Here is a 24,720-nt window from a genome sequence, read left to right on the forward strand (position 1 = left end):
CCCTGCCCCTAGCCCCTGCCTGGCGCCCCGACCCCCTGCCCCTAGCCCCGGCCCCTCCCTGGGAGTCTGCCTGGGTCCGGCTCCCTCCTCTCTCCTTCCTGAGAAGGGTCCGGCCAGGCCACAGCAGAGTGTGCTGCCTGTGGTCACGGCCACGTCCATGTGTGCCGGTCCTCACTGGGCCTAAGAGCCTGCAGGAGGCAGGCTCCAGGGTCCCGCTCTTGTCGAGATGGGCACTCGCCCCCCCTACCCCGGCAGCCCTGAGGCTTGGAGAGGGCTGGTGTGGGCTTGGCTCTGCCCCTGTGGCTCACCAGGGGGGGGCTGGGCACAGCTGTAGGCCCTGGGTAGGGCCCCGAGCTGACCCAAGGCCTGCAGCCTGCGGCGCTCTCAGCTACCAGGGGAGCTGGCGCCAACGGGCTGATCTAGACCCTGCCACAGGGCGGCTGCGGTCAGCACAGGGGCTCAGAGGCAGGGGCCCTGAAACCCCGGAGCTGAAGCCCTCTTTCTTCCCGGGTTCCTCACAGTCTGTGCTGCTCGGCTCCTCCCCGGGAAAGTCCTGTCCGCTTGGAGGTCCTGACGACCTCGTCCCAGGCTTTCTTCCGAAGCCCTGTGGTGTCAGCTCTCTGCTGAGGTTGTGACCCCTCTGTGATCCTGTGCATGCATTGGGGAAGGGGTCGAGGTTCACTTTTATCCGGAGGACACCCAGTCCTTCCAATGTTTGTTGAACAGAGTTTCCTTCCTGTCTGGTTGCCGTGGCCCCTTTGGCAACTGGCCAGAGGTGAAGGCCTGCCTCTGTGCCCGTGCATTAATGAGCTTATCTCTCCTGTGTCCACACTGCACTGTCCTCAGTACGTCAGCTTCATCGGAAGTCTTGCAATCATATGCAGTTTAGTCAGCTTGTCTGTTTCCTCAGAATAGCTTATTGGAATTTTGGTAAGAATTGCAGTGTATCTATGTATCTATTGAAGCTGAAGCTCCAATGCTTTGGCCACCTGATGTGAAGAGCTGACTCATTGGAAAAGACCCTGATGCAGGGAAAGATTGAGGGCAGGAGGAGAAGGGGACGACAGAGGATGAGATGGTTGGATGGCATCACTGACTCGATGGACATGAGTTTGGGTGGACTCTGGGAGTTGGTGATGGACAGGAGGCCTGGCGTGCTGCAGTCCATGGGGTCACAAAGAGTCAGACAGGACTGCGCAACTGAACAACAAAAAGTGTACCAAGATGAATGGAAACCATTAAGAAACTTCAGATTCCCATTCACGAAGGTTAGTGTAGGTCTCTAAACATTATGCTCAGTGTTCAGTGTAGAGGCCTTGCCTGCATTTTGCTCAGTGTCACTTCTCCGCCCTTTGGAGAGAACCCGACTAGCAGGCATGCGCAGAACTGTCAGCCCACGCCCCCAGGGGCATTCGCGGGACGTCGACGCACAGTGAGCCCGCGTGGCTTTCTACAGGTGGTCCGGACAATGAAGCTCCATCAGGCTTATGCTGGGACACAAGCAGCGGGGTGAGCGCTGGTCTGGGGCAATGCCACGCGACACTGGTGCCTCCCATGACCGCAAGCTGCTGTGAGCTCCCGCTCTCATGGGGTTGAAAAGGGGGCAGTCCCCGCTCAGCAGGCACCGCGACCCCGAGGCCGTGCCGTCTGCCCCGCTGAAGGGAGCCACAGCGCAGCGCCTGGGTTGCTGCGTGTGGCCTGGCTCTGTTTATGTGATCCCCTGCCATTCATGATCCAACAGAGATTTTTATTTTCTAATTTATCTTTAGACCCCTTTCTAGAGCAGTTTTAGGTTCACAGCAAAAGTGAGAGGAAGGTGCAGAGGTTTCCCAAATGCCCCCTGCCCCGCAGGTGTGTGGGGCCCCCATTCTCAGAGCCTCATTTTGACCTCTGTGCTGAGGTCATCCTGTGAGCCAGGGTCTCTGACGGCGGCACTGAGTCCTGACACTGGCCTTCGGGACATTCTGCCGGACCCTTGGCTGTGGCAGTCGGTGGTGATAACGTCTTCCCCTTGGTCTTTCCTGCCGCTGTAGCTCTTACCCCTGCTAAGTACAGCCCCCTGTGTCCACCCCAACATCAGAGAAAGGACACAGGGTGGGCCTGGACACTGCACCCCTCGCAAATCAGGTTGGACCAAGCTAACCCCTTCTGCAGCTGCCCGCCTCACGGCAGGGCACAGGGTGGGCCTGGGGGCATTCCGTGTCCCTTCCCATTAGTGCCAGCTCAGGCCCCGGGTCCCACAGCCTTCAGAGAGGCCCAAGTGTCCCCTCCGCAGCGTGCGTGTGACCACTTTCCGGAGGAGGTCCAGGGAGGTGCCTGCTGCACAGACTGATGGGTTTGCAGCCACCTTCTCAGGACCTGGGGCGTGGGCTGTGGCTCAGAACTTAGGAGCCACGTCCCTCGGAGGCAGAGTGAAGACTGCAGAATGCCTGCTGGCCGGGCGCCCAGAGGGTGGGCAGCCCTGCGGGGGGAGGGGCCACAGGCCGCCGGCAGTGCGCTGATGGGAGAAGGGAGGTGGAAACAGCGGAGGGCCGAGACGGGCAGGGACGGGGGCGCCACCTGCCGGGAGCAGCCCCCGCACACGGCAGGGGTGCCTCTGCCACGGTGCCGCTGGCCGGGGCTGCGGGTGGCTCCCTCATGAACGAGCAGGTGAGGACTGGGGATGGGCAGGGGTCGTTCACAGGGACAGGGAAGGGTGTCTGCACACAAGCTTGTCCACTTCAGGTGTCCAGAAAGCAGGCGGTCCCGGCCCCCCAGACACAAGCAGTGCTCTAGCAGATTCCAGGCAGATTCAGAGGCCCCGCCACCTGGAGCAGCAGGTGCGGATGAGCTCCTGGTCCCCCGAGGGCTCTCAGCTTTCGGCCTTGACGACATCACATGGAGGGCTCAGCACACAGAGCGCACAGCACCTTCACCCTGGGACCTCCAAGACCCACTGTCCAGCACATTCAGATGCCCACGGGACTGCCCCTGGACAGGCGCAGGTGGGCCCTGGGGACAAGGCCCTCCACCCCCAAATCCACTCCAGGCGAAGCCCATTCCCTCCTCCAAACGTTCCCAGAGCCTCCGTGGGCGGTGCCGCTGGCAGAGGGCAGTGAGCCAGGTGCCCAGCTCAGCGATCCTCAGCACCCAGGGCCTTGGTCTTCAGGAAGACGCTCTGCATGGCCGAGACCCGCTGCTCGTCCCGGATGTTGAAGGCCTGGAACTGCAGGCAGGGCGGGACAGCGGGGTCACGGGCCATCGGGGCCCGTAGGGCGCTCCCTGGGTCTCTCCCTCTGGGTCTTCACTTGTGCAACCCTCCCTGAGGGTGGACACCCCTGGGGTCCTCTCTCCCAGGCTCTTCCCTGGATGGGTCTGACACAGGGAAGTCCCCCCCCCCGGGTGTACTGCCGGCCCCCCATCCCCACACACCCTGGAAGGAGCCCGTGTGGGCTCTCAAGGTGGGGTGAGAACTGGACAGGAGCTGGAGGGGCTCTGTGGGGGGCAGGGGAGACCTGGCAGAGCCGGTGGAGCCTGGGGGCTCAAGGTGGGGCAGCTGGCAGACACACCCGGATGTGGGCATGGCCGAGGGAGCCCCGAGTCCAGGGAAGCAGCAGGAAGCTGTCCCCAGGAGGCCTGGGGCAGCCGCACTTCATCACGAGGAATGGAGCCCGGGGGGCAGGCGGGGCTCTGAGCATTTGTCCAGTGTGGGTTTGCAGATGGTTCAGGGGGCACCAGGGGCAGGCTCAGACGGCCTGTTCCCAGAGATGGGCCCTTGGCCCTTGAGGTCCCTGGCGGCTGGGGGCGTTCACGGCTTGACGCTCCCACTGCACTGCCCCAGCGAGGACTGACCTGCCCCACCTTCCTCGGCTCCTGACCAGGGGTTGCACAGCAGGGCTCCCTCCCCACCCACCGTGAACCCACACCTTCCGGGCCCTCCAGCCTCTGCGCCCACCTTGTCCAGCAGGACGTCGAAGTAGGCAGTTGCCCAGTAGGCGGGCTCACCAGCAGGCAGCTGCAGGAGCGCCCGGAGCCCGCTGCCCACACGTGGTGGGGGGCTGCGGCCCAGGTGGGTGGCGTGGATGCGCAGGGAGGCCTCGGGCTGGCTGGCGAAGCGCTCAACACGCTGGTAGAGGGCGCCCAGGTCCAGGCCCGCGTCCTGCAGCAGGTTCCACTCGGGGTGGAGGAAGTGCGGCAGGTTCTTGGTGGCCAGGCAGCAGAGCAGCACCACCAGGGGGCGGTACACGGCGCCCTGAAGCTCCGCCCAGTCCTCGGGCGCAGGGAAGAGCGCGGCGGCCCACAGCAGCACCGTCTGCGGGGCATCGGGTCAGCCCACCCCGGGGAGGCCCCGCCCGCCCGCGCCTGCCCCAGCCTCTGCGCCTCCCCGGGCGTCCCAGAGGCCCCCATCCTGACGCCCCTCTTCTCCCTGGGGTCAAGTTCAGGGGCTTCTGAAACTCCCACCATCCTCTGGGCCTTTCCCATGTGCCCCGTCCTGCACGAACTCCTACTGATGCCCCGCAGCCCCTGCCCTCATCTGTGAGTCCAGGATGCCTGAATGCATCTGAAAACCACCAGAATAGACTTATCTGCCCCCCAGCACCTCCTGCTCCCCAACCCGAGCCCCCAGCCCAGGGGCCCTTCCTGTCGCTTGGTGCCCTGCCGCACACCCCCCAGGCCTCAGCCCAGCTGCTCCCCCTGCACACGGCCCGAGAGAGGCCGCGTGGGACCACAAACCTTCAAGTGGCTGAAGGTCAGGCCGGGGCTCCGGCCGCCGTCCCGCCAGCTCTCGTGGTTGACCCGGTCGAGGATGGAGAGGCTGTCCAGGCGGTGGCCCCGAAGGGAGCCCAGCGCCCCCAGCAGCCTGGTGAGCAGGTAATCAGTGGAGACCCTGGAGCCCGATAGACACACCATGGGCAGTCAGCACCGGCGCCGCCCAGCTGTCCAGGCGCCTGCTCAGAAAGGACGGTCCCCCGCCTCTGAGGCCTTCTGAGCCCCACGGGATGGCCGGGCCACACGGGGGCTGGCCTGGCGCTCGCACTATTCAGGAACCACCCCTGATGGGCCCTCAGAGGCGGAATGTCCCATTTCCAGGTAGAAGCTCAGGCCCAGGACGTGGGGGGCGGCTGGGCGCCCCCAGGCACGTCCGGCCCTCTTTGTGTGGGCAGGAAGATGCCACCATGACCCACCAGGGGTGAAGCAGGCGGGCAGGGGCCGGGTGAAGCCCCCCGGCCAGGCAGGGTGGCGTCTCCACTCCAGGCCAGGTCGGGTCAGGATGGCACCCAGGCCCCAGCCCTGGGTTTGAGGGGAGCTCAGCCACAGCCCCGTGCCCCCACCTCCCCGCACAGACACTGAGGAGGGCTCCCCTCCCCTGCAGGACGGGCCGCCCTTCCTAGGCACAGGCTCCTGGGGGGGACCTGGGACCCGAGGCGGGGCTGTGGGGGCTCCAGGGCAGGGTGGGGGCTGCCCCCTCCCTCACAGTGGGGGATGCGCGTCTGGGAAGGGCAGAGTCCAGGGTCCATGCCTCTCTCCTCGGACACTGACCGCCCTCCCCAAGGGGCCTCCCCGCTGCCCTGTGCCCCCAGGTCAGTCCCCCGACCCTCACCACTGTCCACCAGAAGGGAAGGCGCCGGGTGGGGTGACAGAGGAGGCCACCCAGGACAGCCCCCCAGAGTTCCGAGTCCCCCCTCGGGTGCCTGACAGCACCCTCTCCCCGGGGGGACAGAGGGCGCCTCCCCATCCCCCAGCGCCGGGAGGCGAGGAGCTGGCAGCAGGGGGCAAGCAGTCTGGTGGGATCCCTGAGACCCCAGAAACAGCAGCGCTGTTCAGGAGCCTGGGGCAGAGGTGGGCAGGGGACTCTGCAGGCCCGCCTGCCCGCAGTGGGGAGCAGAGGGGTGATGGGCCACCCGTCCCGCCGGCTCCCTGGGGCCCCGCACACCCGGAGTGCATCCTACCTCCAGAGCTCAGCGCTGGCCGGCACCAGGGCTGCCTCCTGGCGGACGATCCCTCGCAGGGCGCCCTCAGGGAACCCTGGCACCAGCCGGGCCCCTTCCAGGGCGGGCACCCTGAGCCTCCTCCGCACCACGGGCACCACGTTGAAGTGGAGCGTCCTCCAGCCGCTGGACACCCGCAGGGACAGGCCGAGCTGCTCCTCCCTCAGGCTGTCCACGCTCAGGGAGCCTGCAATGGGCCACCCGCTAAGCCAGCCCCTCTCCCAGGCCGGCCTCCGAACCCCAACCTCCACGCCTCGGGAGGTGCCTCTAACAAGGTACACTGAGGCCGTGAGGGGGGTCCTGAGCCAGTGAGACCTGCTCACGGAACAGACGTCGGGGCCTGCTCAGGGGAAAGCCCACAGGAGCACCCGGGGTGGAGGGGGGGGGGCGGATCTCTAGTTCAGGGACGCACCCAGGGAGACCAGGCCGTGGGCACCGTGACCTGGGACCTGGGACCTCAGCCTCCAGGGCACGGAGGAAATGCGCTTCTGTTGTTTGGGCTGCCAGGTCCCTGGGGTCTGGAGGAGGTTCCTAACCCTTGGCTCGAAGAGGCTGATTTTAGGGCTGTGCCCCACGCCCTGGGACACCCAGTGCCCCCTCAGTCCCTGGTTGCCTCAGCACCCTTTTCCTGGACCCGTGGGCCCCTAACCCCGGGCCGGTGGGTCACAGCAGCCCCTCTGCTGGGACACTCTGGGCTGCTGGAGGTCGGGTACTTCCCTCCCCGCAGCCTGTAGCCCCTGCGGGTCCTCCAGAGGGTGGGGGCAGCCTCTGTGGCATTCCAGCTCCAGAGCCCGAGGGGGCCTGGCTGTAGCTGGGTGTCCCCTGATCAGACCCACCTGCTCCCCACTTTCCACCCCTGTGCCCCTATGTGGCCCAAGAGCCCCCTCCAGGCTCCACCTGTGACACCCCTCCAGGAAGGGCCAGGCCCAGGTGAGCGCCCAGTGGCCCTGCAGCCTGGGTGGTGAGGAGCTGGCTGGGCACAGCCTCGTCCAGGAGGAGGCCCTGGACCCCACCAGACACGCAGGCCGGGCACCGGAGCCTGGCTCCTGCTACACATCCTAGCCAGCCTGCTTCCCACTCCCTGCCTCCTCCCCAGACCTCAAGGGGCCCCGCCTAGCCCTGGACAGCGCCCCAGACCTCCAGGAGGGGATGCTCCATGTCCCTTCCCCCAGACACACACACACCCTGGAGAGAGCAGGCGCTCTCAGGGCAGCGGGAGGGGCTCTGTGTGCAGCCTGGGTGAGGAGGGGTCTTCCCTGCCCTCCCAGTGCTGCCCAGAGAGGGTGCCAGGCCAGAGCCAGGGGCTGGCCAGCTGGGGCCCGGAGGGCGGGTCATCAGGTCCCAAAGGGAGTCCCCAGCACATGCTCTGGAGGGCTGTCTCGCTGCTGGAGAGCCCGGTCTGCACTGCCTGCCTTGGGCCTCCCATGGCCCTGGGGTTCAGGGAAGAGCCAGCGTGCCCCCTACCCCCGTACAAAGACCCCTCCCCCACAATCTCCGCAGGGCAGCTCTTGGGCCACCTTCTGTGACCCTGCCCAGAGCAGGTCCCGGCCCTACCACTGGGGCCACTCCGTCCCCTGCAGGGCCCGTCTCCCCACCAGCTGAGCAGGGAAAGGGCTCAGGGACCTCCAGCCCCTCCCATTCAGTGTGGTTGGAGGCCCCTGTCATGCAGACACCTGGGTGGTTTCGCTTCCTTATCTGCCTTTGTTCACAGAAAGGTGGCTTGGAAGGCAGCCAGCCGCACCCACCGTCCCTGGCACTCCCCGCCTCGGCCTGCCTGGTCCCACCGGTTCCCAGGGTTGGGGCGGCCTGAACCCCCGCACCTGGGCTGCCGCTTCCCTTTTAAGGCAAGTGTCAGAAGCAACGCCTGGAATTTCCTGCAGCAGGAAGCATGGGTGGGGAGGAGGGGCCTGGCCACTGGGCAGAGAGAGCCCTGCAAGTGGCAGGGCCCCGTGGAATGGAGGAAGAAGGGACGAGCCCTGCCCAGCTGCCGGCGGTCACTGTGAAGCTCAGAGGGGACCGGACAAGATGCGGGCAGGGCTGAGCTCAGGAGCGCCCGTGACAGGCTGCGGCCACCTAGCGGGGCGCATCTGCCATCAGCCTGCAGCAGGCCTGTGAGGGCCAGGTGGGCAGCCTCCCCCTGTGGGCTCGGAGTCCTCATGTCGGCTTGCAGACAGATGCCTGGCTCTCCCGCAACCCACAGGACCTGAGCCTGGACGTGCAGTCAGACCTGAGCTCCGTACGCTGGGCGGCCCGGGACAGGTCAGCACCCCTCAGGTGGCTGCCGTTCCACTCGCTGATGTGGGGCCAAGAGGACTCCAGGCGACAGCCACAGGCACCCCGTGCCTGCCCCTCCCGGGAGAGCCGCGCACCTTGCCCCGGTCCCAGGCCCTGCCCCGCGGCCCTGCCCCCTGGAGGAGGCACTGCACCACCCTGGGCCCACGCCATGAGGATCTGTCCTTCCGGCGCCCTTGAGGTCCAGGCAGCCCCTGCTGGAAGGAGGCCCACAACTTCTGGGCTTGTCAGGAGTGCTGCCCGTGGCCCCCACCCATCAGATCACATCACCGGGGCAACCAGGGAGATGCTGAGGCCAGAGCCGGCTCAGCGGAAAGTTTCTCTCCACAGAACATGCCCAGGACCAGGACACTAGCATACATAGAAACAGGGCTGTGCACACCAGCACACACCCCCCCCTCACATGTGTGCACACATGCACTTATGATCCCACAGTCCCACACTTACAGACACACAGGATCACACATGCATGCACTTACACACCCACATTTGTGCACACTTACACACACATACACATGCACTCACGATCCTACAGTTTCACACTTACACACACACGTGTTCACACATGCACTCACCATCCTGCTATCCCACACTTGCACACGTGTTCACACATGCGTGCACACACGTGTTCACACACGCACTCACAATCTTGCTGTCCCACACTTACACACACACATGCACTCACCACCCTGTCATCCCACTCTTACACACGTGTGCTTACACATGCATTCGCGGGCCTGCCATCCCTCACACACACACCCACACATGTGCGCACATGTGCCCTCAGACCCCACAGTCCCACGTTACACACACACCCTGAACAGTCACACGTCCTCGCACGCGCGTGGAGCGCAATCGCCCGCACCTGGCGCGATGAGGTGGTGGTGCTTGCAGTACACGACGGCAGCCACCAGCAGGTCCTTGAGGACCCGCAGGACCTTGCTGGGCACGATGTGGCCACAGCTCCTGGCGCTGCCCTCCAGGGAGGCCTCGAAGACATCTCCCGCCTTCCAGCACTCCAGGCCAGCTGCTTCCTGGGGGAGGCCCAGGCGGCAGCACCCCAGGCCGCCCCCTGCTTCGGCGGCCCCCACCTCCTCAATCACCAGGGCCTCGGCGTCCACCCACAGGGGCACCTCCACATCCAGCGGGCCCTCCGAGGAGCGCAGGGCAAACTGGAAGGCCTCCAGGTCCCGGGAGTAGTCCACGAGGAAGCGGGGGTCCAGGGCGTGCACGCGCTCCAGCAGGGTGAGCACCACGTCCTCGGCGCGCTGGTGTTCCTGCGCCCGGGACGCCGCCCGCGAGCGCAGGGCCTGCAGGTAGTGGTGCCACAGGGGCACCTGCACGGCCATAGCTACGGGCGCAGCCACGCGAACGGGCAAGGCGCCGGCAGCAAGCGGGCTGGCTCCCACCAGCGACTGGCGGGCGGGCGGGCGGGGTGCAGTGGCTAAATAGCTGAGTGGGGCCCCGGCTTTGAAGTGAGGGTGAGTCAGGCATCAGCGATTAGGAACGTCGCGGGCGGGCGGGGCCTGGCTTCCCTCCCGCCACCGCGGCTCCACGGCCCAGGCCCAAGGGCGTCCAGGCTCGGGACTTTGCCCCTCTGGGCCTGGCCCCCCCCACCCCATGCTGTCCTGTCCTGGGTGCCCCTTTTCCACCCTTATGCCCGTCACAGTAGCCGCAGGTGGGACATGGGCCATCCGAGTGGGACGTGGGCCATCCCCGCTGCTCGGCTGAGAGGTGAGCAGGCCGATGGCCGCGCCAGACCCCTCAGTGGAAGCTGTCCACTGCAGCTGCCACCTCCCAGCAGTCTCTCTCTGAGGGCCAGGCCGCGAGGCTGTGTTTCCATGGTAACCCGGACACCACCCCCCTCAGGCGCCTGTGCCCGCGTAAAGCAGGGAGCCCAAACCCGCTGCCTCCTCCCCCTGCAGGGCATGTGTCCAGCCCCGGCGCCCAGCCCCAGGCCCTCGGACCCCTGAGGGGCCCACCTCCCACCCACCTGCCCTTCGGCCTGAGAGGAGTCTTCACCCCCGGGGCCTGGTGCTGGACCGAGCCCGGTTCCAGAGGGTGCCTCCCTGGGCCTGCCTGGCCAGCCTGGGAAGCCTCGCCCTGCCGCCCCCTCCAGCACGGTCCAGCCCTGCCTGCCACTTCACAAATCCCAACCAGCCTCGGGAACTGCCCTGCCGACCCCGGGCCCCGCCCAGCTGGCCGTGCATCTGCGTTCAGCCACTGCACGGTCTGCAGACAGTGAGTATGGGGCCCTCCCCTGGCCAGGCGTCTGGAGACGCTGTCCCTGCAGCACTCCAGGGGAGCCCCTGCCCCCGCCCCCGCCCAAGACACCCAGGGAGCTGTGCCCATTTCAACGCTGTGGGCAGGACTGGCATCAAGCACTCTGTTCCTGGTGCTTGGAGACCCCGCTAAGAAGCTGCAGCCCCCGTGGGGGTGTCTCCGCTTCCACACCTCCCAGGACGAGGAGCCCACCACCTCACAAGGCAGCTCGTGAGAGTCAAGAGAAAATAGATTCACGTCCTCGGCCCTGGCTGGCCCTGCCCTCAGGGTTAGCCCAGTTAGCCCAGTGGATGCCTGCCCCTCCCCAGGGCAGCTCTGGGGGTTCAAGCCCACGCTGTTAGCAGCCCTCCTGGTGCCCTGCTCATCCCGCCTGCTTCCCGCGCCACCTGCCAGGAGAATGCTGACCTGCAGGGAGAGGCGCTGGGGCCCTTCCGCCCTGACCTGACCCTTGGCACGGGGCCCTGCCTGCGTCTGGAGCCACTGTCTGTGACTCAAGGATTCTCACGTTGCTCCAGCGTCACCCTCCCACGAATCTCACAGCTCTCCTGAATCCGCCCAGGAGACCTGGCGACACCTGTCTACCCAAAGTGCCAAGAGCTTTGAGCCGCGGGGAAGGCCCATGCCATGCCCAACGGGCTGCCTTGGGCTCTGCGCTCTGAGGACCCTGGGGCAGGGGCCCTCCCCGCCCGGGGCACCAGCCCCTGCCGTCCCTGGAGCGCTGCTCCTGGTCTGCGACCCTGAAGGGCTGGAGGCTGGCCGTGCACACTTCTCACCCTCCCCGTGCCCATCCTTGCCCTTTCCTGGCGCCCCTGCTCCCGGCACCCCACAACCAGGCCCATGTGCCCCAGGGTCTGGCAGACCCCTCGGACCCAACAAACTCAGCATGCATCGCCAACTGCAGAGGGTTCTCCCCGCCCCGCTCCGGTCTCAGGGGAGCCCCGCTTCTGCCCAGCGAGTCCTGGATCTGTCCCCCCACGCCCTGCAGACTGTCCACCCCAGCCCACCTCTCCCCAGGCCTCTGGTCCCTGGCCCTGAGCTGTCAGGGCTGGCCTTCCAGGAGACAAACCTGACTGGGAGCCTCTCTGGTGTCATCCCTGTGTCCACACTCCCAGGAACCTTCTCCTTCATCTCTGGCCGAGCCTCAGCCCCTGCTTACCTGACCCCTAACCACTCCTGTGTCCCCTAGAGCGGATCAGGCAGGCTGGTCCCCTGACAGTCCCTGACAACACCCCTGCCAGGCATCCTCAGTGTGCTCCCCCACCCAGGGTGGCTGCAAGCGGCCAGAGGCGCTCATGCAGCAGGCACTTGGGCAACAAGAGGGATTGTGGGCATGTGGGGCGGACGTCCCGGGAAGCTGGACGTGAGCTCCCTGCAGGGAGAGATGAGAGAGACAGAGGGGAGCAGGCGCCCACCTGGCAGGCCTCAGACCCTAGGAGGTCCACCCGAACAGGCTCCTGAACGGCGGCCCCCACACGGGCTCAGCACAAGTGACGGACAGTCCAGGTGGCCAGGGGCTTGCAGAGAAGGGAGGCCAGGCCCCCCGAAGGACACCGCTAGCAGTCACCCTGGACACCCTCCGACTGGCCAGGGTCAGACCCGGGCTCTGGCCCCAGGCCTCACCCAGTGCGGCCTGCCTCCTCTGCCTGCCCACGGCGCTAGCCCATTTGTGCCACAGCCCGTATCACCAGCCACCGCCTGACTGGACGGTAGACACGTGCAGGGGTGCAGCTGAGCCTGTCTTCCTGGATGCACCCCCAACACTGTGGCAGGATCTACCACTGCCCCTGGTGCCCGCAGGCCGGGCACTGTCCCCCTGACCACCTCTCAGCCTCGGAGGCTCTGCGGGCAGCCGGGAGGGGCACGGCGGGTGGAGGGGAGGCCAACGGCCCCCAGGAGCCAGCCAGCCGCCTGGCTGAAGCCTCTCCTCCCAGGCTACCCGGCTCTGGTGTGAGCAAGAGGGAACACGCAGGACTGGATGTGCAAGGGGGTGGCGGGCCAATTGACCCGGAGGTTCACGGAGAAGCCAGGGAGGCCGTCATGTCCTCAAGCAGCCTCAAGAGGCCCGTGCGAGTGGGTGCGGGGGTGGGGCTGGGGTGTGAGGCTCTGTCCGTCCATCCAGCAGGGACTGCAGAGCCCTGAGGGGGCGAGCTGTCCAGGTGCCTGTGGACACTGGGACCCCTTAAGAGGCAGCAGGCGTGCGGGCGACCAGCAACGGTCCCCAGGAAGGTAACCCCCGCCCCACCAAGCGGCAGTGGACAGCTGACCCATGAAGGTGTCCCAGGCAGGAAGGGAGCCGAGCAGGCACAGATGGATGGGGCTGGACAAGGCCTGCGGGGAGAGGAGGGGCTCCGAGGGCCCGTCACGGTGCGGGGAGGAGCAGGTGAGCCAGGGCCCACGGCAGATGCCCTCTCAGGCCCAGGGAGCGGAAGACCACCATCGGGGTAGCCCAGGGTGGCCCAGCTCCCGTCCAGACCGGTCAGTCAGCCCAGGGCCAGCCCGCAGCCCACAGCCCTCCCCTGCGTGTCAGTCGCTCACTCGCACCCAACTCTTTGCGACCGCGTGGACCGTGGCCCGCCAGGCTTCTCCACCCGTGGGATTCTCCAGGCAAGAGTGCTGGAGCAGGTGGCCATTTCCTCCTCCAAGCCCTCCCCTAGGACGCGGCGTCAACTGCACAGCCCGACCCAAGAGTCGAGCAGCTCTCTCCTGAAGGTGCCGGGCGGCGGGGGCTAGGGAGGCATTTGCCTCCAGGTCTGCAGGCAGGAATGGGTTGTTTTTGTTGTGACGAAAAGGTAGCAGAAAGCTGACTGTGTCCTTGAGCTGCTCACGAGCATGGCTGTCAGAAGGCGGGCCCACAAGTCACTCCTACTCCCCTTCCCCAAGACCAGCCCCCAAGCGCGCCCACAGCAGCACCCTCGGGCAGCCCTCTGAGTGGACAGCTGGGCTCTGCTCCTGGGGCCTCCCCCTGGCTGGACGCCCCCTGGAAAACCAGGGCTGGTGGTGCCCCGTGGTCTCTGGGCAGTGGCCTGGATGTCATGGGAGGCCCCCACGCTGCACAGAGACTGGAGGGTTTGAGGCCCATCTCCCACAGCGCACAGGCCTGGGGCCTGCTCGGGGGGACCCTGAGAGGCTGGCAAGCAATGCCCCTGAGCATGAGCCTCCCACCAGCACCCCGATCCCGCAGAGAGTCACACACAGCCTTAAGCATGGACGGAGGGCTGGGCTGGCTGGAGGCACCAACTCAGAGTGGCTGGGGTCGCCGGGCAGCGGGAGGGTCAGCGGTTCCAGCCAGTGCTCGAGCCTGTGCCCCAGCGTCCAGGACTGGGCTGTATTTTGGTGCCACAGCAGGGTTCTCAGGCCAGCTTCCGTCCAGCACCTGCAGGGGACACAGCCCCAGAGGCCGCAGACCTGGGTCGGCGGAGTCCCAGCCGCCAGGGGAGCTACTCCTGTCGTGAGCAGTCCCCGGCCGTCCCGCACTCTCCTGCCAGGGGCATGAGGAGGCCGGGGGCCCGGGGTCACGGAGGAGCCCCGCCAGTCAGATCCCGGCCGATCACAGCGGGGCCAGCCTGGAGGCCGCGAGGGTGGGACAGGGACGCCTGCCCTCCCCAGGGCTGCCTGTGACTCGCCTTCAGAGGACACGTCAGGGCCATGCGTCATGTCCGTGGCCGTTCAGGGGCTGGAGTGGCCTGAGCATGGGGAAGTCAGTGCTTCGCTGAGAGTTTGAGGTCCCGTCCTCTTGGAGCGGGTCTAGGTCAAGGGTGGCAAATGCTGGGGCCCCCGGGGCCAGGAAAGGCCAGCCAGCTCGGCCTCTGCTTCCCCGCCCCTCACCCTGTGGTCCCCGTCCACTCGTGGGCCCAGCGTGGCCTGGGCTCTTCACTGTCCCCGGGGAGTCTGCGGGTGACCTGTCGCCGTAGACGCAGTGCAGGCCGAGGAGGACGCAGCGAGGCCCCTGCTTCCGGGGGGGAGCAGTGCACAGGGCCGGGGCACGGCTGGGCCGGGGGAGGTGGCCAAGGCCACCGCGCAGCCCTCAGTGCCCGGGGACTCCCTCCAAGTGCCCGGGGGAAGGCGCACGGTCCGCGGGTGGGAGTCAGGACAGCCCCAGTCCTCCCCGACCCCATGCTCCCCTCAACAGGGCCCATGTGCTGAGCACCTCCACAACACCCTCCACTCGGTCCAGAGTGTTCCCTGGGGGCCGCACCCAGGCCCTGGGCTAAGCCCCGCCCGAGGGCCCTGCTGGCCTAGTGGCCCCAGGTAGAAGCCACAGCATGGACGATGGGCAGGGAAGCCCTGGGTGGTGCCCACCAGGCCCATGTGAGCCCTGAGGGGATGGCCACTGGGGCCAGAGAGGCGTCTCCGAGGAGAGGACGCTGAGGGGGGCAAGGACCACAGACCCCTGGGTGCTCTGCTCTGCCACGAGGCTTCAAGGGGGCAGAACAGGCCAGGGTGGGTGTCGGGCAGGGCGGGGCATGGGCATTAACCACCCCAGCCCCCCAGGCTCACCAGCTGGGTTCATTTCTGACTGTGAAGTCTGGTCTGGACTCGTCCGAGTAGTCTGCACAGACAGTCACACCCACCTCTGCAGCCCCCGTCCTCCCCCTGCCTGAGCCCCCCACGCCTGGCCTCACCGATCACCACTCCTGACAGGTCAGCTTCTGCCCATGCTCGTGTGGCCCCGGGAAGTGCGGGGGAGGGAGCGGTGGCCTGCCCGTGGCAAGTGGGACACGCGTGACCCCGGGGCAGGTCCCCCTGCCGGGCTCCAGGGGACCAGCCTCCAGAAGGCTCACCCAGGGCTCCCCGCTCCCCGTCCAGACTCAGTCTGCCCACCCGTTACAGGCATCGCGCCACTGAACTCGAGTCCCTTTGCAAAGGCTTGGAAAATGTCATGGTTTATGATCCTCAGTCAGGAGGGACCGGGGGTCTGCACGCCTCCCCCACCTGCTGTGTGGCCCCCAAGCACACAACTCCTTCCAGGCAACTGCCCAGAGGAGGGCTAGGGCCCTTCCCTGCATGGGTGGGGGTCTGGAGGAGAGACCATCCCCTCCCCCATGTGGTCACTCAGGTAGACAGCGTCACCCAGGGCGTCTCCAGGTCTCCGGGGAATCGGCTTCCGGACAACAGCGTCCCTTGGTCCCCATGGCAACAGAGCCGCCCTCCTGTTTCCAGGGAAACCAAGCCCTCCGCGTCGTGGTTGCTGCAGCAACGCCTATGGGTTCAGTCAGCCACACTGTCCTGCCAACTCAGAGGGGCACCTGGGCGTCCAGGACAGAGGAGCCAGGTGCTGCCGGTGTGTAGGGCTGGTGCTCAAACACAGGTCCCAGCCTGGCCAGGGTCCTGAGAGGAGAGTCTCGGGCCGCAGAGCCCCTGCTTTCTCTTGGGTCCTGTGCACCAGCCCATGATGAATTCTGCCTCCAGTGAACCAGGCAACGGGGACTCCACCAAGCAGTCCCGGCTGGGGCTGGACGCGGTGATCAAGGTCAGTGCTGTGGCCGCCCTCCAGCACCCTCCTGGGCACAGGGGCTGAAGGCCCCTTGGGAGGGAAGGGACCCTGCACAGAAGGACCACACCTCCCTGGCTGCAAGGGGTACTTTCCACGTGCTCACGTGGACATAGAGTGGACAGCGTGGTCATAGACTGAGTGCGCGCACACATACACACACACATGCACACATGCACACACACACACACGAGCATACACATAGGTGCACACACACAAGCACACACACAGGTGCACACACACAACCACACACAGGTGCACACACATACACACGAGCACACACACAGGTGCACACACAGACACACGAGCACACACACAGGTGCATACACACACACGAGCGCACACACAGGTGCACACACACGAGCACACACACAGGTGCACACACAGACACATGAGCACACACACAGGTACATACATACACGAGCACACACACAGGTGCACACACACACGAGCACACACAGGTGCACACACAACCACACATACAGGTGCACACACATGCAGACTCCAATAGGACAGAGTCTGGGGAGAGTCTGAACTGGAGGCTGGGGACCTGAGCCTAGGCCCAGCCCCCCGATCTGTGCTGTGTGAACTCGGGCAGCCAGCCCTCCTCTCTGTGCCCTGGGCCTGCTGCCTGCACACTGAGGGTGGGGGAGATGGAGGAACCTCCCACCCCAACAGTCTGGCTCACTGCTGCCTTGGTGGCAAAGTGTGGGAGTCAGCGGGCCTTCCTGGAGAGCTGTGGGCCCAGCTGTGGGTGTGGTCCGCCCCAGGGTCTGTTCCGTGAAGCCCAGAAGTCCTGGTTCTGTCTTCCTTTATGGCCCCCACCTGGGTGACAAAAACCACAGCATCTGGGCATCACCCCCGACGTCCCCCCTTCACTCCAGACTTGCAGCCCGGTGCCCAGCCCTGCCATCGCAGCCCCTTAAGAGCCCTGCACCCCGACCCCCGCCGTCACCTGGCTCCAGCCGCCACAGCCAGCCCGTCCCCACCCTGCCTCACCCCCGGGGATCCCAGTGAACCCCTGGGAACCAGCTGACTCAGCCGTTTATTAACCCAGTGACTAGAAGCTCAGAACTATGCTGTAGGGGGTGGCACGGCCCCAGGCAAGCAGATGGGTCCCCAGGAAAGTCACTGCCCAGAGCTGTGCCGGTGATTAGACCGCACGGTGGGGTCATGTGTGCAACCCGGGATGGGCAGGGGCAACGGCAGGATGTTTGGATCAGGTGGCACACAAGGCAAACACGGCGGCCCTGGGTGGGACCGTCTGCCCGGCTCCCGGGAGGCCAGCGCTCGTCGTGCTGAGCACTGGTGGCCAGGCAGGGGCGGGGCTGGGGGAGGGAGGGCGGCTCACACCCCATTCCCCAGGCAGGCAGCACCTCACTGGGAGGGGGAACCTATCACCCCTTGGGAGTCCAGGAAAGCAGAACTTGAGAGTTGAAGTCGCTGTGGCTACAGGCTGGTTTGAGGGAGAAACACAGGATGGTGCCCACGTCCAGCAGTGAGCAGCGGTGTGTGGTGCACGAGGCTGCCCCAGCTCCCGTTGCCCACGGGACGCTGTCATCTGAACGCCGTGGGGAGCCGTCGCAGGTGTGCACAGCCCACCCACCAGCACCTGTCATCTGCATGGCGGTGATTGAGATCTCAAGGCAATTACTCCTGGGCGAGCAGACAGGCGGGCGCCAAAGGTGCCCAGATAGGCCATCCAGACAGGTGGCAGAAGAGATGGCTCCTCCAGCCCTCCGGCTGCAGACAGAAACTGCGGGGCCCGGGCGAGGCGCCACTTCGGGACGGGGCTCACATGGGATGAGGCCTGAAGGTGCCCCTCTGCCCCCGGAGCCCCGGACACCCCGCTCGCTGCCACCAGAGCCGCTGCCCACCCCAGCTTCTCCCTGAGCCCCTTCCAGCCACTCACCCACACTCAGAGCTGGACTCTCTGAGGGTCTGGACCAGAGCAGGTGGACAAAGCCGGCCGACGGGCAGAGGAGCCCTGGGCAGGAAGAGCTGTGATTCTAGACCCAGTTCCGTCAGAAGTTTCAGGAAGGTTCAGATTCTTTCTTTTTGTGTTACATTTTGAGTCGTGGTGTTTTTCTAAGAACTTGTCCATTATATGTCAGTTTTCAAATTTGCTGCCCGAAGTTGCTCCTAACATCCTCTCGCTGTCGTTCTGAAGCCTGAGAGTCTGAGGCAGGGCAATCTCCCACCCCTCAGTACTGGGGGCTTTGAGACCCAGGAGTCCCTGGGGACCCAGGACGTTGGGGTGAAGTTCAAGCGAGTCCCTGGCAGGCTCGGATGCGTGAGTCACCCCCTATCGACACTGCTTTCACTGCCGATACTGGTGGCTGGGGGGCCTCCTTATGGTGTCTGTCTTCTGTTTCACTGATTTATGTATTTATTCTTCCTTTGCTTTTCAGTTCTTTGGATTGTTGTTCTCAGTTTTTGAGACATGTGTTTAGCTCATTGATTTAGTCTTGTTTTTTTAAAAAATTTTTACTTAAAAAGTTGTACTAAATTATATATATGTGTGCGTGCATGCTCAGTCATGTCCAAATCTTTGGGACCCCGTGGATTGTAGCCCACCAGGCTCCTCTGTCCGTGGGATTTTCCAGGCAGGAATACTGGAGTGGGTTGCCATTGCCTTCTCCAGAAAAAAAAAAAAATTGTGGTAAATTATATATCCATAAAGTTGGCCACTTTCACCACCTTAAAGTGCGCAATTCAATGGCATTAAGTCCACGCACACTGAGCGAGCTTCACCGCCACCGTCTCCAGAAGCCCCTCATCCTCCCAGACTGAACTCTGCCCCTGTTAACACTGACTCCGCACCCGCCCCCAGAGCCGGGGCCCATCCTGCTTGCTGTCACTGCAGATGTCACGACTCTAGGGCCTCACTGGGAGGACTCAGGCAATATCTGTTGCTTTGCGCTTGGTTTACCTACTTAGTTACTATTGTTCAGCCATTAAGTCACGTCCAGCTCTCTGTGGTCCCATGGACTGCAGCACCCCAGGCTTCCTTGTCCTTCACCAACTCCTGGAGCTTGCTCAGATTCTTGTTTACTGAGTCGGTGATGCCATCCAACCCTCTCATCCTCTGTTGTCCCCTTCTCCTCCCGCCTCCAACCTTTCCCAGCACCAAGTCTTCTCCAAAGAGTTGGCTCTTTGTAACAGGTGGCCAAAGTACTGGAGCTTCAGCTTCATCATCAGTGCTTCCAATGAATATTCAGGACTAATTTCTCTTAGGATGGACTGTTTTGATTTCCTTGCTGTCCAAGGGACTCTCAGGAGTCTTCTCTAACACCACAGTTCAAAAGAATCAACTCTTCAGCACTCAGCCTTCTTTATGGTCCAACTCTCACATACATGCATGACTACTGGAAAAACCATAGCTTTGACTAGATTGATCTTTATCGGGAAAGTGATGTCTCTGCTTTTTAATATGCTGTCTAGGTTTGGCATAGCTTTTCTTCCAAGGACCAAGCATCTTTAATTCCATGGCTTCAGTCACCGTCTGCAGTGATTTTGGAGCCCAAGAATATAAAGTCTGCCACTATTTCCACTGTTTCCCCTTCTATTTGCCATGAAGTGATGGGCCCAGATGCCATGATCTTGGTTTTTTGAATATTGAGTTTTAAGCCAACTTTTTCACTGTCCTCTTTCACCCTCATCAAGAAGCTCTTTAGTTCCTCTTCACTTTCTGCCGTTAGAGTGGTATCATCTGCATATCTAAGGTTGCTGATATCTCTCCCGGCAATCTTGATTCCAGCTTGTGTTTCTTCCAGCCCAGCGTTTCTCATGATGTACTCTGCATAGAAGTTACATAAGCAGGGTGACAATACACAGCCCTGACGGACTCCTTGCCCGATCTGGAACCAGTCTGTTGTTCCATGTTCGGTTCTAACTGGTGCTTCTTGACCTGCATACAGGTTCCTCAGGAGGCAGGTCAGGTGGGCCTGACATTCCCATCTCTCCAAGAGTTTTCCACAGTTTGTCATGATCCGCACAATCAAAGGCTTTAGCATAGTCAGTGAAGCAGTAGATGTTTTTCTGGAATTCCCTTGCTTTTTCTATGACCCAATGGATGTTAGCAATTTGATCTTTGGTTCGTCTGCCTTTTCTAAATCCAGCTTGAATATCTGTTGAAGCCAAGCTTGACAGATTTTGAGCATTACTTTGCTAGTGTGTGAAATGAGTGCAATTGTGCAGTAGTTTGAACATTCTTTGGCATTGCCTTTCTTTGGGATTGGAATGAAAACGGACCTTTTCCAGTCCTGTAGCCATATAGTTCTCATCACCTGGACCCCATGCCCCCCAACTCACCACTAGTGAGGTAGGAATTTCCTTGAGGGAAGGGGGAACCAAGGCTGGCAGGTGACGGCCATGGGGCTGGACCCCACATCACGGAGGCATCCTCCACTCCGCACAGGAGCATTTTACAAAGCAATTCCCTCCCCCCCGCCACACCCCGCTCTCTAGCATATTGGAAGCACAGGAAGCGTGGCCGAGAGGCGCTACCTCACACCCAAGGTCAGGGGCAGCAACTGAGACTGCCAGGCTGCGAAGGCGCAGGAGCAGCCAAGGGGAGCTAGGCTTTGGAAATCATGAGGTTTCTGTGGCAACAGCTCACCTCTGACGTTGGAGCATGAAGACAGCCACAGACAGCGTGTGTGCAAAGAGGTGGGGTGATTTTCCCAGAAAGCTTTACTTATGAACAAGTGGCAGGCCTGAGTCTGGCCTGCAGATGGAGTCTGCTGAGCTCAGGATTAGCGGACGAAGGAATAAAGGGATAGTCGTGTGGGTACGGTCAGCAAATGGTGGTAGGCAGCTGAGCGGGTGGGTGGGCGTGGTGGACAGGTGGCCGGTTGGGAAAGTCATTGTCTGCAAAGTAGCGGTGAGAGCAGGGGCCCGTATTCTGGACACCGGCCTCTGAGATGAAAACTCACTGGATATTCTCTTTAGCTCTGGTTGGAGTGCTGCACACACACAAAAAGATACAGGCATCCTGAGTGCACAGCTTAACATCCTCCCCAGCACTTGGCATTTCCTATCGTTTTCCTATTCAGCCATTACGGTGAACACACAGCGATATCACAGGGCTTCGCCGGTGGCTCAAGGGTAAAGAATCCGCCTGCAGTGCAGGAGCCGCGGGAGACCTGGGTTCGCTCCCTGGGTCAGGAAGATCCCCTGGAGGAGGGCACGGCGACCCACTCCAGTATCCTTGCCTGGAGAATCCCAAGGGCAGAGGAGCCTGGCGGGCTGCAGTCCATGGGGTCACAACGAGTCGGACATGACTGAGCGGCTCAGCACACACGTGCGCACAGGGGTGTCGCGTTACGGCTCTGGTCGCCACTTACCCAGCGACTAGTGGAACTGAGCGCATTTCCTGGCTTCCTGGCCCCATGGACATCGCCCTCTGTGAGGTGCCTGCTCTACATTGTGCCCAGCTGTGCCCTGGGGCGCCTTCACTTCTTATCACTGATCTGGGTCTGACTGCGTAACCTAGGGGCGGCCCTTTATTGAATGCGTGTGCTGCAAACGTCTCCTGGGCGCCTTTGGCCCTCCTGACGGTGCTTCTGAGCAGCAGTTCTTAGCGTCAACAGGCACCGCCTGCCATTTTCCCCTTAGGTCAGTGCTGCGCATGACCTATTGAAGAAACACACTGGGCCTACTCCAAGGTCGCATTCTTTCACGCTTTCTCTTAAAAGTTTCATTGTGTTACATTCATGGTTAGACCCTCAATCTGTCTGGAACCCACCTCTGTGTGGCGTGAGGTGGGGCCCACCATGCATTCCCTTCTATGTGAATAGCCAGGCAACCTGGCTCCACTTCGAAACTCACGTCATCTTCCAAGGCCCTGCGTGTCACCCATCACCACCAGCGTGTGCACACGGCTGTTCATGTGCGTCTGTGCTAGTTTGCATTCACACTCTCCCACCGGTCAGGGGGTCCTCACACCAGCGCCACCCTACCCTCGTCGCTGTGCATCCGTGCCACGGCCCCACATCTGGGAGCACAAGCTTTGTTCTTCTTCCCGACTCCCTCCGTAATCTTGCCTCTTCCATAAGAATTTTCAAATCAATCCGTTAATTTCTCCAATACTGGCTACTCACTCCAGTATTCTGGCCTGAGAAATCCCAAGGGCAGAGGAGCCTGGAGGGCTACAGTCCACGGGATAGTGAAGAGTCGGGCACAACTGAGTGACTAACACTTTCACACTTTTCCACATGCATTTTCAAATCAGTTTGCTAATTTCTACAAGCTAAAAACGTTGCTGGAGTTTGGACTCGGATCTCAGTGAATCTATAGATCAATTTGAGGGGGCTCGAGTCTTCCAATTCACAGACAGAATCCATTCTTCCATTTCTGTTTTTGCCAATTTTACTCAATGTAGTTCTCAATGGAGAGGCCTGGCACGCTTTACTACTACAATTGCTCCTGGGTATCTGACCTGTTGGGTTGCGTACTGTTTTTAAAATGATGGTAGCTGAGAACCCGACTCTGTTCAGAGGGTCATTCCAGCCCAAGGCATCTTCAAAGCGCTCTGTCGCTGACCTCGAAGACGCAGAGGCCCCGGCCCCGTGTGGGTCGCCCCACTGCCCACCTCCAGAGTGCCGGTCTGTCTAGCCCAGCGCCCCGAGGCCCTCCCGTCTTCAGCAGGCGCATCACAGCCTGATGGCTGTTGTAGGTGCTGCAAAGCGAGTGTGGCTCCCGGCCCCTCCTGCACCCCGCGCCCTCCGTCTCATTTTTGGTTTAAGATTCCAAAGTTGGGGGGTGCTGAGAGGGAGGGGAGGAAGGGAAAGCACCAGGGGACAGGAGGCGGTGCCAGCAGGGGGCCGGGGTGGGCAGTGATGGGGTCTGTGCTCTGCCGCTGTCTCTCCCTCAGGGTCCCCATCTGTATGAGGCTGAGACGGGTGGTCTGGGGGCTTCCCAGAGTCTGGGTAAGAGAGGGCCCATGCGTGGGACAAGAGCCGGGAGGATCTGAGAGTGCCAGGGTGAGGCCAAGCCTTGTGTGGACGGCAGCCAGGGTCCCTGCACTCATCAGACAGGCCACGTCCCCCTTCCTGGCTCAGAAATGAGGATGGGGCCCCACGGTCCTCAGCGGAAGTTCGAGCCACCAGCCACCTCTCCTGTATCCCCGAATCCTCCACCCCTGCCCCGCACAGACACAGACTGGATGCCCATGTCGCTGCCTCTGCCTCTTCCCGGACACCTGATCAGTGTCCCTTCTGGCTGGTGGACTCTTACTCACCCTTCAAGGTCCAACTCAAATGCCACCACCTCCAGGAAGCCTGTGTGGGCATCAGGAACATGGGAGCAAACAAGATCGACCGGATGCGGGCCCTCCCCAGTGTCCTTGATCCGAGTCATTTTTCAGTTAGTGATTCAGACTGTGGACTTGGCTTTCAGTCATTCTGGTGCTGAGCCGTGTCCGACGAGCCTGCTTATGCGCCAAGCACTGATGGGGCTGGGGGCTCGGGGTGCGAGTGCAGAGGTGAACGAGCTGCTGTCCCCCACCTTCTCCATGCCTGGTTTCAGGCCTGGCAAGGACTGCCCCACTGTTACTACTTGAGGACCACACTACTGACTCGGCTCCTGGGGTGGTGCCCAAGGGCCCCAGAGACCAGAACCAGGCGGTCCTAAGACGCGGCACGGCGGGGCCAGGTGTTATCCCGGACACAGAGAGGCTCTTTCTCCTAAGGAAATGGAGCCTGGCAGGCAGCCACCCGGGCCCAGGGCCCTCTGTGCTGCAGGCCAAGCCACAGAAGGAGGGCAAGCCGACGTCTGGGGCTGGATCTGACTGGACGCCCCATCCTCGGGTGTGTTCTTCAGGTTGTGCCCAGCCCTGGGGTGCAGCGGGCCCCGTGGGAGTGCCCGGGGCAGAAGAGGAGGGAGGGGCAGAGGCGGAGAAGGAGAGCAGGCTGGGGTGGCCCCAGGCTGTCCCTGTTCCCCTGCGATCAAGGCGGGGAGACCCCAGGCCAGCGCGCCTGCGGAGTCCTGTCTCCTGGCCACTGGGCAGGTGCCGGGGGGTCCAGGGCAGGTCCTGACGCCGCCACTGCCACTGTAGATGTGCGACCCTGAGCTGCCCTTTCAGGTGGAGACAACACATATAAATGTGCTGAGAACCCTCGAGGGGCGCCGCGCTTCTCGCTTCACCCTTTTGTCCACAGACAAGGGAGCCCCTCTGTTCCCGCTGCTCTGGGGGGTGGGGGTCCCAGCCTCCTCCCCAGAGCTGGGGCAGCCAAAGTTTCTGCAGCGCCCCTCGCGGCCACACGGTGGCACTGTTGCAGCTCCGCCGCTGCTAACCCCGCCGGCAGGCCGGGCAGCCACCGTCGGACACCCTCATTCACCCGGCACCTGCCCCCGAGGCTGCCCCCGTGTCCAGGCTGAGCCGAGGTCCCCGCCCGTCTCCCACTCTCGCAGGGTGACAGGACGGGGCTTCTGGCCGCCCTCCCTGCCTCACCACTGGGCCCCTCTGGACCCACCTTGGCCCACCCAGTGGTCTCCCTAGCCTGGTTCTGGGTGTGCGGCAGCCTCACCGCCCCCGGAAGCCGCGGGGCTCGCTCCTTTTGCAAGTGCCCCCCATCTCTGTGGACCTGTGCAGCCCTCCGATTCAGAGGGGCCCCTCAGGGCCCGAGGCTGGGCCCAGCAAGGGGGACAGTGAGCCTGCTCTGCCTGACCTCCCCTCTGTTC

General features: G+C 63.3%; 2 protein-coding genes across 2 annotated transcripts in view; one reads left to right on the plus strand and one right to left on the minus strand.

The window, feature by feature from the left end:
- Nucleotides 1-3,112: 3,112 nt before the first annotated feature.
- On the minus strand, nt 3,113-9,610 carry MAB21L4 (mab-21 like 4). The gene is made up of 5 exons (XM_068962050.1): nt 9,127-9,610; nt 5,931-6,156; nt 4,714-4,867; nt 3,935-4,291; nt 3,113-3,205 (listed from the first exon to the last, which is right to left on the minus strand). Exons 1-5 carry the CDS (start codon nt 9,608-9,610, stop codon nt 3,113-3,115), a joined length of 1,314 nt encoding a protein of 437 aa, XP_068818151.1.
- A 336-nt stretch (nt 9,611-9,946) lies between these two features.
- The window catches only part of CROCC2 (ciliary rootlet coiled-coil, rootletin family member 2), a 74,363-nt gene continuing 59,589 nt past the window's right edge, over nt 9,947-24,720 (plus strand). The window contains 12 exon segments of the mRNA XM_068962064.1: nt 9,947-9,995; nt 10,187-10,322; nt 10,530-10,754; nt 10,853-10,995; nt 11,731-11,904; nt 12,373-12,614; nt 12,729-12,924; nt 14,456-14,621; nt 15,954-16,014; nt 17,491-17,720; nt 18,244-18,328; nt 24,561-24,687. Coding sequence (XP_068818165.1) covers nt 9,947-9,995; nt 10,187-10,322; nt 10,530-10,754; nt 10,853-10,995; nt 11,731-11,904; nt 12,373-12,614; nt 12,729-12,924; nt 14,456-14,621; nt 15,954-16,014; nt 17,491-17,720; nt 18,244-18,328; nt 24,561-24,687 — 1,834 coding nt within the window.

The sequence above is a fragment of the Capricornis sumatraensis genome, chromosome 2 (assembly GCF_032405125.1).
Source record: "Capricornis sumatraensis isolate serow.1 chromosome 2, serow.2, whole genome shotgun sequence".
NCBI classification, from domain to species: domain Eukaryota; kingdom Metazoa; phylum Chordata; class Mammalia; order Artiodactyla; family Bovidae; genus Capricornis; species Capricornis sumatraensis.